Source organism: Bos indicus x Bos taurus, chromosome 1 (genome assembly GCF_003369695.1).
Source record: "Bos indicus x Bos taurus breed Angus x Brahman F1 hybrid chromosome 1, Bos_hybrid_MaternalHap_v2.0, whole genome shotgun sequence".
NCBI classification, from domain to species: Eukaryota; Metazoa; Chordata; class Mammalia; order Artiodactyla; family Bovidae; genus Bos; species Bos indicus x Bos taurus.
The window spans coordinates 70,979,366-70,994,734 of NC_040076.1; the positions used below are offsets into that span (position 1 = coordinate 70,979,366).

General features: G+C 34.4%; 1 protein-coding gene across 1 annotated transcript in view; it reads left to right on the top strand.

The window, feature by feature from the left end:
• Nucleotides 1–15,079, top strand: part of PIGX (phosphatidylinositol glycan anchor biosynthesis class X) — a 24,481-nt gene extending 9,402 nt beyond the window's left edge. Inside the window, exons 4-7 of the mRNA XM_027550705.1 lie at nt 569–710; nt 10,807–11,020; nt 12,889–12,989; nt 14,076–15,079. Of these exons, the coding sequence (XP_027406506.1) occupies nt 569–710; nt 10,807–11,020; nt 12,889–12,989; nt 14,076–14,219 (601 nt within the window). The 3' untranslated portion in view covers nt 14,220–15,079. The remainder of the gene's footprint in view (nt 1–568; nt 711–10,806; nt 11,021–12,888; nt 12,990–14,075) is intronic.
• Nucleotides 15,080–15,369: the final 290 nt, after the last annotated feature.

Consider the following 15,369-nt stretch of genomic DNA (forward strand, 5'->3'; position numbering starts at 1 on the left):
ATCTTCTATCCCTGTTTTCTCACTTAAGCAAAATCACCGTGCTTTGGACCTCCTTCTCTGCACTTGGTCCAAAATAAGCCTCCAGAGAGAAAGCTGAGACAATTGTACATTTAAGTTTATTAAAATAGGTTTATTTTAGATTAATACTTGTGGTATGGTATGAGGTAGAGGTCACAGTTCAGTTTTTTCTATATAGGTACACAGTTGTTTCAGCATTGTTTGTTGAAAAGATAATCTTTTCCCCATCAAATTATATTGGCACCTTTATTTTTAAAAAGTGTGTGTCTGTTTCTGGACTCCATCCTTTCCCATTGATGTTTGTCTAATAGGATACCCTAAAAGGATACTGTGACTATGACATGAATTTCTGAAAGATCTAATGAGTGGTTCTGATGTGATGTAAATATTTCATTAATTTTTTGATCTTCTTTTGAAAAACTAATTTGAAATATAATATTTGTGTTAATTTAAATATAAGCTTGTTATATTAGCTTGTTTAAAAATTGAATGAATTCTTAAGAAAAAAAATTGAATGAAGATATTTACTTAAAACATACTTGTCTTACAGAGACCTGTTAACAAAAGTGAAATTTGGAGAAAGCATTGAGGACTTACAGACCTGCCGACTCTTAATTAAACAGTACATCCCAACAGGACTTTTTGTGGATCCGTATGAGTTGGCTTCATTACGAGAGAGAAACATAACAGAGGTACAACTGTTAGAGGGATTTTTTGAGAGGGAAATTATTGTAGGAATATTGTAATTGGATTAAGGCAAAATAGACAAGATGACATTGTAGTATTTTTTAATTCATTTTGTTAAGTGTATGTAAAAGATAGGATAGGAGTATTCTTTAAAAAGTGAGTGAAACTTGTCATACTTGTCTGTAATAAGTCAGCTAAAATGGCGATTATATTAAGGCTTGTCTTTGAAAAGATTAGTGATTAATAAATACTGCTTCAACAACAACTACTTTGTTAAAATTTGACATATACCCCAACATCTGTATAATATGGGTATGGGAGGAAAGGAAACAAATATTTATTGGATATCTATATAACAGGTATTTTTTTTGAAGGAAGCAAGATAAAATTAAGCATTATAAGAAAGATTATGTCCCACATCCTTTTCATAGATTAATCTTTACAGCATCCTTGGAAAGATTCCATTTTCTAGATAAGGAAACAGGCACAAAGGGTCCAAATAACTTATCCCGGATCACATAGGTAAATGGAAAAGCCAGGAAATGAATCCAGGATTGTCTAATTGCAAAGTTGGTGTTCTTTTGGGAAATAAATCTTACTCCTTAGTTAAGAGTTTGCCTAACTTTGATAAGAATCACCAGGGGGTATTTTTGGTGCAGATTATTGTCTTTCTGAGAAAGCTTAATTCAGCAAATCAAATTGGATCCCCAAATCTCTTAATGACTGAAGTGATTCCTATTAAGAAATTTGGGGAAACTGTTTTAGTTCATTCTGTATATGAATTTTAAAAAGGCAAAATACACTTGGATATACTTGGAGACATTTAGGATGGTGGTTTATTTCTAATTGTGATTTAGTCTAATTTCTTCACCTGTTTTATTTACATTTGTTTTTGAGTAGGTAATTATATCCTCATGGTTTATAATTCAGGGAGTATAAAAAGTATACAATGCTAAGCTTTCCCCTATTTTAACCTCTCGTTACCATTTCTTCCTATTTCTATTTTTGTGTCTGTATGGCAGTTTAGGTACACATGTTCACATATATGGCAGTTTAGATACATATGTGGGAAGATCCTTTTTTTTTGTTTGTTTGTTTCTTTTTTTCACTGAGCATGAATTCTGAATGAGGCTTTTTAATTTTTACACAATATGTTTTGGGAATTCCCTGGCAGTACAGTGGTTAGGACTCCACACTTTCACTGCCCAGGTTCAGTCCCTGGTCTGGGAATTAAGATCCTGCAAGCTGAATGGTACAGCCAAAAAAAAAAGTACATTTCAAATTTAAATACAGTTCTTGGCTTGTACTGACATGGATTGGAATCATATTTAAATTTACTTAATAAAATGATCTACCATGTTTTAAGAAAGTGGAATTTTTTTATGCATAGATACCCAAAAAGAGGTCACATACCCACATACCCATACCTGTGGTTGGGATGAGATAGGGGTGTGTGCAGGTTGCCTATAATGAGAAAATAAGGTGGGTAAAGGGTCCCATTATAGATTGCTTGACAGGTTTCTCTTTATCTTGATTTTCTGCTTCCTAATTCTCTAATATCTAATTACAAATCTTTTACGTGAATTTACTTTTTCATTTTGGAAGCGTCTAGAAAAATAGATGTCTCGTTTGTATGATTAGAAGTTGATTTCCTGATATATTAGATGCTATTTCCTTCTGCCTAGCTGAGTTGAGACTGTGGCCCCAATTCTTTGTGCAGAGAAACTTTGTCATGAGATGTGGTATTATTTGGTGACTTTAACTAGATAGAAGAGAATTTATACATAGGGAATGATTGATGCTTATATATCTTGATTCTATTAGATAAGACAAAATTTTTGACTGTATGGATGATATGAGTTTATGATAGCTTCTGAGCAATTTGAAAATAAAACAAGTCTTAACTAGTTTCATTGTAGATTTTTAATCAAAATCTCTCACATTCTTTGGAAACAGCATAATATTAGATTGAAACATAAGAAATTGATATTTTATAGGTCAAAATGGAAATGTTTTTGAAATTGCAAGTTTCACTCAGTCAAAATGTGTTAGGACTTCTGCCTTGGCCAAGGTAAAGAACAGGAACACATTTGCTTTCCACTTGAAACAACCAAGAAATAGACAAAATATAAGAAAGAATGGAAAAAATAATTGAAAATCAAGCAGTGAAATCTTAGAGATGAGAAATAAATAACGTTAGCCCTTCAGTTGTCCTAGTTTATTACATGAGAGTTCAGACTGTGGTACAGGGAGGGTGAACCTAAGCAGAGCCTAGTGGACTTCTTGAGTTAAGGAGATAAAGGTAGGATTTGGGAAAGACCAAAGTCACTAAAAGTGCTTTCCAGGTGACACTAGTGGTAAAGAACCCGCCTGCCAATGCAGGAGACATAAGAGATGCAGGTTTGACCCCTGGGTTGGGAAGATTCCCTGGAGGAGGGTATGGCATGGCAACCCTCTCCAGTATTCTTATCTGGAGAATCCCATCAGACACGACTGAAGTGACTTAGCATGCATGCACACAGAGTCACTAGAATTCACTAACAGTGTATCAGAGAAGAGAGAACTGCATAGAGACAAATTCCAGAGATCCACAGAGGTTCCCCTGAATGCATAGTTGAGTATTAATTAATGCATGCATGTGAGGAAACTGCTTGATGCTGGGAAAAGAACTATATGAAAAAATTAGAGGTAATAGTGTCTCACACAGGTCTAGCTGTGGTACCTGTTCCCACCAACCAGACTGGGATAATCCTTGTAATTCACTAGGCTTTGGATAGAGTAAACGGAAGTACTCAGTAGTGGGGAATACTAAGCCCTAGAGTGAACATTATTTCAGTCCTACCTAACAAATTTCAAAACCAAGACCTTGCAAAAATCAGACAGTTGCAAGTAACCTTACAGCATTACAAACAAAGCTTAAGAATATTTATAGGAATGCAGATATATCTAGTACCCAACAGGATCAAAATGTCTTGACTCTAATAAAAGTTTTGCAAGGATGTGGGAAAATATGACCTGTAATGAGGAGGTAAATGATTCAGTTAATGCTGATCATAGCTGTATTCCTTATGTTCAGAAAGGTAAATAGAAAAATGGAAGATACTTGAAAGGACAGCTGACCTTTTAAAAATTAAGACTACAAAGTATGAGATGGAAAATATTCTGGATGGAATTAATGGCAGATTAATGCAGAAGAAAAGATTAATGAACTTGAAATCATAGCAATAGAAACTACCAAAAATATAAAACATAAAGAAAAGAAATGTAAAAAGCGAGTAGAACATTAGTGAGTTGTGGAACAACTTCATGTGACCTACCATAAGTCTAATTGGGTTATTTCTAAGAGATACCTGCATCCTCAACGTTCATTACAGCATTATTTACAATAGCCAGGTTATGGAAGTAACCTAAGCATCCATCAATAGGTGAATGGACAAAGAAAATGTGAGATATATATTTCTGAAACTGAGATGTGTATAAATGTGTATGTATTTGTGTGCATTTGTGTATATATGTGTATATACACATGTATATGGATACCCATAGACAGAGACACACACAATGGAATGTTATGCAAACATTAAAAAAAAAAGAAGAAATTCTGCCATTTGCAACAAAACGCATGAACTTTGAAAGTGTTGTGCTAGGTAAAATAAGTCAAAGAAAGACAAATGCTGTATGATCTCACTTAGATGGGGAATATAAGAAAAACTGAACTCAGAAACAGAGAGTAGATTGGTCATTGCCAGGGGTGAGAATGCAGGAGAAATGGGTGAAGGTAGTCAGAAAGTACAAACTCCTAGTTATAAGAAGAGTTAAGTTCTGAAAATCTAATGTATAGCATGGTGACTGTGAGAATGCAGGAGAAATGGGTGAAGGTAGTCAGAAAGTACAAACTCCTAGTTATAAGAAGAGTTAAGTTCTGAAAATCTAATGTATAGCATGGTGACTGTAGTTAACAAACTGTGTTGCTGAGAGAGTATACCTTAAATGTTCTCACCATGCACACACACTGAAAGGTAACTGTGTGAGGTGATGGACATTTTAACTAATGTTATTATGGTAATTATTTTTCAAAATATACATATATCAGATCTTCATGTTATATACCTTAAGCCTACACAATGTTATATTTCATATCTCAATAAAACTGAGCAGGGGAGGTGTAACGGAAATCCCCAAGGAGAGATGAAAGAGATGGAGATGGAAAAAAATATTTGAAGAAATAATGGCTGAGAAAATTTCAGATTTGATGGAAACTACAAACCCACATATCTACGAAGCTCAGTGCAAGAAATATGAAAGAAACTATATCAAGGTACAAGATAAAATTGTTTAAAACAATGATAATAAGAAAACCTTAAAAGCATCAAGATGAAAAAAAAAAACAAACACATAAAATACAGAGGACCAAAGGTAAGAATAACAGCAGATTTCTTGTCGAAAATAATGCAAACAAGAATTTGGAGCAGCAGCATCTTTAAAATATAGAAAGAAAAAAAAATCTGTTTCTTTATACAGTGAAAATGCCTTTCAAGGTGAAGGTGAAATAAAGACTTTTTCAGGCATAAAGGTTGAAAGAATTCTTCACCATCAGACCTCCAATACCAGAAATGTTAGAAGAGATCCTTCAGGCAGAAGGAAAATGATACCAGATGAAATCTGTATCTACACCGAGGAAAGAAGAAGACTTGAAATGATAACTACATGAGTAAAAATAAGTTTTTTTTCCATATTATGTGAATTTTTCCAAGATAATTGACAAAAAATAACAACAATGTAGTGTAGCATCCATACCATGTCTAAGAATAAAATGTATGATCGCACTATCACAAGGTTGAACGTGAAAAATGAAATACACTTTAGTAAGGTTGTTACACTAAATGTAAGGTAGTTTAATGTCACTTGAAAGTAGACTGATACAGTAAAGATGTTTACTATAAACTGAAGTAACTGCAAAAATAACAGTCGTAGTTAATATGCCAGCACAGCAGATTAAATGGAACTATAAAAAAATTCAGTCTATTGGAGAGAAGGCAGAGAAAGAAGATAAAGGGAACAAAAAATAAAGATACAGAGAACAAGATGAATTAAACTTAACAATATTAATAATCATATTAAATGTAAATGTCTAAATATCTCCATTAAAACGCTGAGATTTTCAGATTGGATAAGAAATCAATACCTAACTGTATATTGCATATAAGAAATGAACTTTTAAATCAAAAGATAAGACATGCTCACACTGATCAAAGGAAAGCTGATGTGGTTATATTAATATTAGGCAAAGGGATTCAAGAGCAAAGATTGTCACAAGTGCTAAAGACTATCACCATTTTGATAAAGGGATCAATTAATCAGCAGGAAATAATAATTCTAAACATTTATGTCACTAATAACAGATTCAAAATGCAAAGAAAAATTGGTTGAACTGTAAGGTGAAATAGATGAATCCACACTTACAGTTGGAGATTTCAGTACCCTTCTCTCAATAATTGATGTGATAAGTAGACAGAAAGTTGGTAAGGATATGAAAGATTTGAACAAAACTGTGAACCAACTCCCTGATCTAATTGGCATTTATGGACCGGTCCATCCAACAACAGTGGAATACATGTTCTTTATAAGTATACATGCAGTATTTATCAAGATAGATCATTCTAGGCTATAAAACAAGCCTCAATAAATTTAGAATTCAAGTCTTACAAAGAATATTCTTGACTGCAAATGAACTAAATTAGAAATAAAGAATAGAAAGATCTTTAGAAAATCTTCAAATATTTGGAAACTAATTAACACACTTCTAAGTAATCCATGGGTCAAAAGAAGAAAGCAGAAGGGAAATAAAGTATTTTGAACTGAATGAAAATGAAAACATAACATACCAGAACTAATGGGATACTGCTAAAGCTGTGTTTAGAGGGAAATTTGTAGCACTAAGATGCCTATCTATTTTGAAAGAAGATCTCAATTAACGTTTTCAGCTAAGCCTCCTTAATCTATGATGAGCACGTGAAACCACAGTAGAAGGATGGAAATAATGAAGGTCACAGCAGAAATTCATGAACTAGAAAACAGACACACACAGTAGGGAAAGCTGGTGAAACCAAAAACTTGTAGTTTAAGATGGATAAAATTGATAAACTCTTTAGCCAGACTGATTAGAAAAAAATAGGTACTGTTAGAATTAACATCCCGGGGCTTCCCTGATGGTACTGTGGTTAAGAATCTACCTGTCAATGCAGAGGACACGGATTCAATCCCTAGTCCAGGAAGATCCCACATGCCTCAGAGCAGCTAACCCCGTGCATCACAGCTACTGAAGCTCGAGCTCTGGAGCCCCCAAGCCGCAACAAGAAGCCTCCACAAGGATAAGCCCACTTACTGCAACAAAGAGTAGCCACCGCTCTCCCCAACAAGAGAAAACTAGCACACAGCAATGAAGACAGCGTGACCAAATAAAAATACATAAATAAGTAATTAACAAGAATTAACATCCCAGTGTCAGAAAAGTATTTATTGTTATACATTTCATTTCTTTAGTTTTACAATTTTAGATTGTATAAGTTATTCAAAGATACTGATTGCTGTGTCTTACTTGGGAAATGTTTTAGATTTTTTTTGTTCTGGTTTTGAGCTTTTTTGATAGAGCTCTGCTGCTGCTGCTGCTAAGTCGCTTCAGTCGTGTCCGACTCTGTGCGACCCCATAGACTGCAGCCCACCAGGCTCTCCTGTCCCTGGGATTCTCCAGGCAAGAACACTGGAGTGGGTTGCCATTTCCTTCTCCAATGCATGAAAGTGAAAAGTGAAAGTGAAGTTGCTCAGTCGTGTCCGACTCCCAGCGACCCCATGGACTGCAGCCTACCAGGCTCCTCTGTCCGTGGGATTTTCCAGGCAAGACTACTGGAGTGGGGTGCCATTGCCTTCTCCAGATAGAGCTCTAGTCTAGGGGAGAAAGATCTGTTGAGTGTTACAGTTCAAAAATTTTATTGCTTAATTCATTTAACTTTGCTAAGGTGGTTTTTGATATGTGTAGTTTAGTGTTGTCATGAAAAAGTGTAGGTCCATGGCTGTTAGCCAGTGGGTCTTAGTTGCAGCATGAGAACTCTTAGTTGCAGCATGTGGGATCCAGTTCCTTGACCAGGGATCGAACCTGACCCCCTGCATTCAGAGCACAGAGTCTTAGCCACTGGACCACCAGGGAAGGCCCTAAGGCTGATTTTTGAGATTCAGATACCCAGAATAAAAGTTTTTGAACCATCACCAAATAACCCTTTGACTAATAGAGCCCTCTCTGAAGGCCAAAATGCCATTTAGACCAGTTTGCCTCATTTTCATTATATTTTAGTTTAAATTCTAGTTTAAATTCCGGAGAAGGCAATGGCACCCCACTCCAGTACTCTTGCCTGGAAAATCCCATGGACGGAGGAGCCTGGTGGGCTGCCGTCTATGGGGTCTCACAGAGTCGGACACGACTGAAGCGACTTAGCAGCAGCAGCAGCAGCAGTTTAAATTCATGTTAAAAATATTCTCAGTTTTTGGGAAGTTTCCATATTTTTATGTCTATGGAAAATAAACAGTAAACAAAACTCATTAATTAGAGAAGCTGAAGATCATAATGCCATCATAAATTCTAAATAGCACTGTCAGGAATATACTTTGTGTTAGTTCTACTTATTATACTTAATTTTCAACTAGATAAATATTGGCTATCTTATTTAACCTAACTGAATAGGGGAATCTCTTTGACCTGGCTTTGAATCTTGTCTCCTCTCCTTACTAGCTACTATATTGTTTATCCACCTGATACTTTGTTTACACATTTATATAACAGGCCTAAGAGGTCCTACCTGATAGGGATCTTGTGAAAATTAAAGAAAAGAATGTATATAAACTACTGAGCTTAATTGGTACTCAAAGAAAGTTACCTTTATTATTACTGGGTCATTCTATACATCTTTGTTGACAAGATAGAAAATATGTGTTATTTTGATTTATATCTAGTTGTATGCAAAGAGAGTGCATTGATAAACTTGTAGCAGAAGGTCTCTAGTGAAATTTCTTAGGGATTTGCTGTTGTAATCTTCTTAGTCAACATTTTTATACTTAGATAAAAATACAGAAGATATTGTTATCAAGTTCATAAATGTTACATAAATGGTTGACAGATTGGGATTTCAGTTAAATCTCAACAGCCTAGAAAAAAATAGACAATAGCCAGAAAGATAAAATTTAATAGAGATAAATATAAGTCCCTGGATTTAATTAGTGAAAAGTCAATTACTTGAAAAAATTGGATGGGAGTTACTTAAAAGTTTTCTGCAAAAAGTTCAAATGAAAAATATAAGGATGAATAGGCAGAGCACTGGGTCATTGAAACTATTCAGTATGATACATGTCATTTTATATTTGTCAAAATCCATAGGCTCTACAACACAAAGAGTGAACCCTAACTTAAACTATAGACTGTAGTTAATAATAATGTATCAGTATTGACTTAATGAATTGTAACAAATGTACCAGACTGATTTTAATAATAGAGAAAACTGTGAGTGTGTTTGGGAGGGATGGGGAGTATGTGGGAATGCTATATTTTCTGCTTAATTTTTCTATACCTAAAATTGCTCTAAAAAATGAAGTCTATTAGTTAAAAAAAATAATATATATATATATATCACACTGAAATGAGGCTGCTAAAAAGTTAATGAAATTTTTAAACCTAGAAACTGGAAAAAAAATAATGTAATTTTTGGTAAAGAAGATAGTATTGCTGCTATTTTCTCTGAGTATTTCAAAAGGCAACTGATACGATGAATGGTTTGGAAAACCATGTCTTGAGAAACCAAGAACACTGTGCATATTTCTTTGGGAAGGAGAAAACATATGGAGGAGGGTGGTTGCCTTCTAAGTTATGAGGGACCCTTAGTAAAACAAATAATATATTTTTTGCAAATATTGTAAGCATGGACAATTGGTGAATTGTTTGGGGTCAGAGAATCAAGTTTCTACTAATAAAAAGGAAATATATTTAACAGTACATTAAATGAGATGACTTAAAATAATGAACTGCCTTCCAATCATTGAAAGCATTAAAACAGTGGCTGGATATTTGAAAAATACTCTCATTGGAACAGTGGTTTAAATTGATCACTTCTCAAGTTCCTTGTGAGTCATAAGATTATAAATCTTTGACCTTTGCTAGTTAGTTCTGTTACTCCTGTGATGAACAGGGAAGAAACAACATGTGAAAATACAGCACTTGGTGTCACTGTCAAATAAAAGAATTAGGATGCTAGCTCTGGTGGGTAGAAATTAATGCTGGTTTTTTCTCTTTGTGTAAGTGAATCTGAAGAAAACTTGCATGTGTGTATGCAAACACATGCACACATGTATATAATGTTCATATGTATGTGTATGTGTGTGTGTATATGTGTGGTTTTATAAATAAATATGTATATATGGATACATTTATAATGTAAGACTAATTTCTGCCACGTGTGCATTTTTACTTTTGGCATAAAACACTTATTTTAAAATGTTTTTTTACCATGTTAGTTTTTAAAAGAATCGTTACCATTTTTTCCATTAACTCTTTGTATCCAAAAAAGAGTGCTGACCTTTGCTTTGACTTCCTGCCCGCAATGCTCTATCTTACTCACTACCATCTTACTTGCTTCTTTGAAGAACAGGAAATTACCAGAGTGATACCTATCATTTTAACCCAATACTGGGTTAACTTTTTATCATAGTTTTCAAGCTTATTGAATAATGCTGTATTTATTCCTGAAGTTTCTTTTCTCGGTACCTGTTTTGTTACCAAAGCAAAGGTTGATAAGGAAATTACATAGAAATTCTTATTATGAGGAAATTTCACACCTCAGAGTATAATTTCTTCAGTTTACTTTTAGTAAGCTTCTATTAAACACAGATCACATCTTGTGTTTTCTACTTAAAACTGAGGATGGACAAGGAATGAAAATTGTTTATAAGGGGTGGTGTGTTTGACATTTTTGTTCATCTATATAGCAGTCTTCTGGTTTTGTTTTTTACATCTTCCTCATTCATTTCTTCTGGACTGATATTTGTATTCTTTTTTGACAGGCAGTGATGGTTTTGGAAAATTTTAATATAGAGGCTCCCAACTATTTGTCCAAGGAATCTGAAGTTCTCATTTATGCTAGACAAGATTCACAGTGCATTGATTGTTTCCAAGCTTTTTTGCCTGTGCACTATCGCTATCATCGGCCACATGTTAAAGATGGAGAAACTTTTATTGTGGTCCATAACCCTGATTTATTGATGTATTGTGACCAAGGTAAGGGTTACAAATCTTTTTGGAGAGTTGAAAATAAGAATGAAGCTATGGTGGTAAGTCAAGAACAATGATAACCAAGTCATGTTTCTTTTTTCTTTCTGTTAAACTTTTTGATTGTAAAATAAAGCACTGATAAGGAAAAACTTCACAAATATATAGTTTAGTGAATTATTAGAGGGGAACTAGCCATGTAACTACCACCCAGGTCAAGAAACAACTTTGCCAGTCAGCGTAGCAGCAGCCCCACAGGTCCTGTCCCAATCGCCTTTCCTGTAAGAGTAATCCACTCTCCTGACTTTTAATCACTTCCTTATGTTTCTTTTATACTTTTATTACTCAAGTGGGCATTCTTAGACACGATGGCTTAGTTCTGCCCATTAAGAAAATGTTATTTCCGTTAAGTCTATTAATTACAGATTTCCCCTCTATTTCATTCTTTAAAGAAAATTTTATCTGTTGAAGAACCAGGGTCATTTGAGACCCTGTCATTGTTGAGGTTTGGATGACTATACTCATTAATTCCTCTGACTTCTTCATTGCTTGGAAATTGGTAGCTAGCTTGAGAGGTGTGATCAGATTCAGGTTTGATTCTTTTGGTAAGACTATAGGTGGTGCTGTGCTCTTTTATCAGAGAAGGCAATGGCACCCCACTCCAGTACTCTTGCCTGGAAAATCCCATGGATGGAGGAGCCTGGTAGGCTGCAGTCCATGGGGTCGATAAGAGTCAGACACGACTGAGCGACTTCATTTTCACTTTTCACTTTCATGCATTGGAAAAGGAAATGGCAACCCACTCCAATGTTCTTTCCTGGAGAATCCCAGGGACGGGGGAGCCTGTTGGGCTGCCGTCTCTGGGGTCGCACAGAGTCGGACACAGCTGAAGCGACTTAGCAGCAGCAGCAGCAATGAGCTCTTTTATGAGTGGGCATATAATTCGTGGTGTGTTTCTTTTTTCAGCCATTGATGCCTCTGCTGATTTCTGTTTCTTCGTACTGATATTGCAGGATTGCATACTGATATTGTAGCTGTTCGTGCTTTGTGTCCACTTGCATGTATTTTAGGGATACTTTATCACCTAGGTTTGTTGTAAAAGTTGTCTACGAGTTATTGGTTTTGTGTAGAATTGTTCTCCTTTTATGTGTGGATTTCAGCAAAGTAAAAAACTGCTCTCATCATTTTCAGTCTTCCTAGAAACAAAACTTTAGGAAGTCCCTTTCAGATTTTGGTTCTTTGTATCTCCAAATTTGGGCTGATTAAAATGTTTACAGAATTCAGTAGCACTGTTACTAAAGACTGACAAGAAGTTTTTAATCACATACTTGCTGTCATCATCTGTTTCATGATGAGAAAAGTTAAAAAGTATTCAACTGTGTTAACTTTGTTCATCCAACCTAGTTTACTGTTTGTTTTAATGGTCACCTTTTACCTACCCTAAATAAAGTTTGGAAAAGTACCCCCTCCCAAGAGAGCATTTGGGGTTCTGGAATTGTTCATGTTTTTGGTCTGAGAGTTCTTTCCATGGCTGTGTTTTATCTATGGAAATTTATCTGGTTGTAGGTTTATGATCTGTTCATTTCTGAGTTATGTTATATTTCAAGAAAAGTTTAAGTTAAAAAAAATGGCCCCTGGTGTAGTGGGATTTGTTAAGAAGTCATGCTCAACTTCTTCACAGTCTTTGTAATTTTATAATTTTCAAGGCATCCACTTAGAACAGTCTGTTAAAATAAAACAGCACATGATAGCTGAGTCCAAATCATGTACATTGTGTATTAAAATGTTTGAATAATCATATCCCAACATGAAAGACTGACTTGGCTTCTAGTCCAGATACAGGTTTTCTGATATGATTTTCTACCACTTTTTCTCAGAGTTTCCAGTCTTGAAATGCTGGGCTCAGTCAGAGGTGACAGCTCCTTGTACTTTGAACAGTAAGGATATCTGCCAATGGAACAATATGAAATATAAATCAGTAAGTTAATATTTTGGAGAAAGAAATGGCAAACCACTCCAGTATTCTTGCCTGGAGAATCCCATGGACAGAGGAGGCTGGTGGGGTACAGTCTGTGGGGTCGCAAAGTGTTGGACACAACTGAGCGACTAAACAACCACAACAACAAAGTTAATATTTTATGTTGTTTTAGGTCATGCGTCCTCATATAAAACTCCTTCTATAGTGTTTCTGCCGCATTTAAGGGATGATAATTTTATATTCTACCATAGGAAGCTGTTTTGTATTTGTTTTTAATGTTGTTTCTTTGTTACTGTTGGCAGTAGTCATAGAATCATATAATTTGCAGGCATGGAGACTGAGAGTTAGTCCCATGCCTCATTGATCCAGGGCTAAGTGTAGTTGATGTGCTTTTTAAAAGTGTGAAATGGCAAAAAAAAAAAAAAAAAAATAGTGGTGTGTCCATCTGATTTTATTTAATCAGTAAAACTTCACTATATTTAGAACTTTTTATTAATTTTTAAGTAACAAAATGAATTAGTTAACTTCATTATATTACATAGGACAAGTGAACAAAGGAAAGTAAAACTGTAAAGTTGTATCATTTCAACTGTGATTAAGTTTCTAGACAGTAATATTGTTATTATAAATCTAAATCTAGGTGGATGCAGGCCATTTTTAGAGTTTTAACCTCCCAACTTATTTTCAGTTATTAAACTGAGTAAGTATTAGTAGCTCATTAACACTGACTTGGTCAGAAGTCGAGACACAGATGTAGAGAATGGGTGTGTGGATACCAGGAGTGGGTATTAGAGAGGGTGGGATGACTTGGGAGATTGGGATTGACATATATACACTACTATGTATAAAACAGATAACTAATGAGGGCCTCTTGCATAGCACAGGGAACTTAATGAGTCTGATTCTGTTACATTAACTGAAATGTTGAATCTCAAAGAATCGTTCAGGTAGTGTTACATGTAGTATAGCAATGCGAAAAGTATTTAAAAGAAAAAAGAGAAAGTTAAGTTAAAAATCAAAGAAGTAGTGGTTTCATCTTAGGATGTTGATCTTGAATGTATCTAACTTCTCTGTCTCTCTCCCAAGGTATACAAGAATTTGACTCTACAAGTTCCAGTGGGGCTGACCATACATACCTCCTTAGTGTGTTCTGTGACTCTGCTCATTTCCATCCTGTGTTCTACTTTGATCCTTGTGGCTGTTTTCAAATATGGCCATTTTTCCCTATGAATTTTATGCAGTTAAATACTTTCCATAAACCTAAATAAGACTGAACTATTTGTGACTAGAAGTGTTCTTCTAGAATTATGTCATTACTTTTGCCTTTTGTCTTCATTTATGGCTGATATTATGTTTACTAGAGGAAATTCTGGATCATTCTCAACTAATTTCAAAGTTCAGTGCTCTATTGTGTAGACCTCTAATAATCCTCAAGCATCAGGGGCCAATACAGGAAACTTAATTCTGTTAAATTAATATTATTTATGAGAAGTGACTTAATCTTCATTTGGGTTATAAATAAGTACTTTATTAGAGACAAATTATTGCTAAAAATTGAGAAAATTGTTATGAATAAGACTAATTTGGATGAATCAGAGTTTATTTAAATGTTAGTTTTATAAGAATATTAATTTGTGCAGTTTCAAAGAAAATCATTAAAGTAGGACTTCTAAGAAATTAATATCAAAATTGATTATTCCTTGAAGCTTTTTCATTCTCTTTTTATAATACTGCTTTTGAATATATGAATTGGCAAAGGATTGATGGAGTTAAATACTAATATTAAAAAGTATATTTTACTAAGTTGTATAGTTACAAAAGTTTTTGAGTCTTCAGATGATTTTTTTTAAGAACAAAAGGTGTTGGTTTATTGTTTTTCTTTGGAAAAATTAGAAAATAAAGCAAATGCATAAGCTAATTAAGAAATAAAAGGGCAAGCATCTTCTAAAACAGAAGCCAATAAACTAGGATATGTTTTGTATAGCATAATGGGATATGATATACTTTATATATGCTATCACTGGTTAATTTTCTAAAACCCATTCTGGTATTTTTTAATGGGAATAAATATTTCTAATTTGCCATGTTAACATGTTTTCCAGGTTTTTTTTTTACTCAGTGGGATTAATATAGTGGCATTTAAATAGAATTATATACTAGTTAAAATTCAGTACCATTAATACCATTTTGGAATACGGTTAGTCAGGTGGGGGAACCCGGTACTGTTTAACCTCTTAAGTGTGTTTCTTTGTATGTGCATGTATGTAATAGTCATTTTCTTTTGCACATCAAAGCCAAGTTCCTCAGTATTTAAATGTTTTCATTTCAGTTAATATTTGAAATGGTGGCTTGGGATATGATTCAGCTATTTTTTCATTTA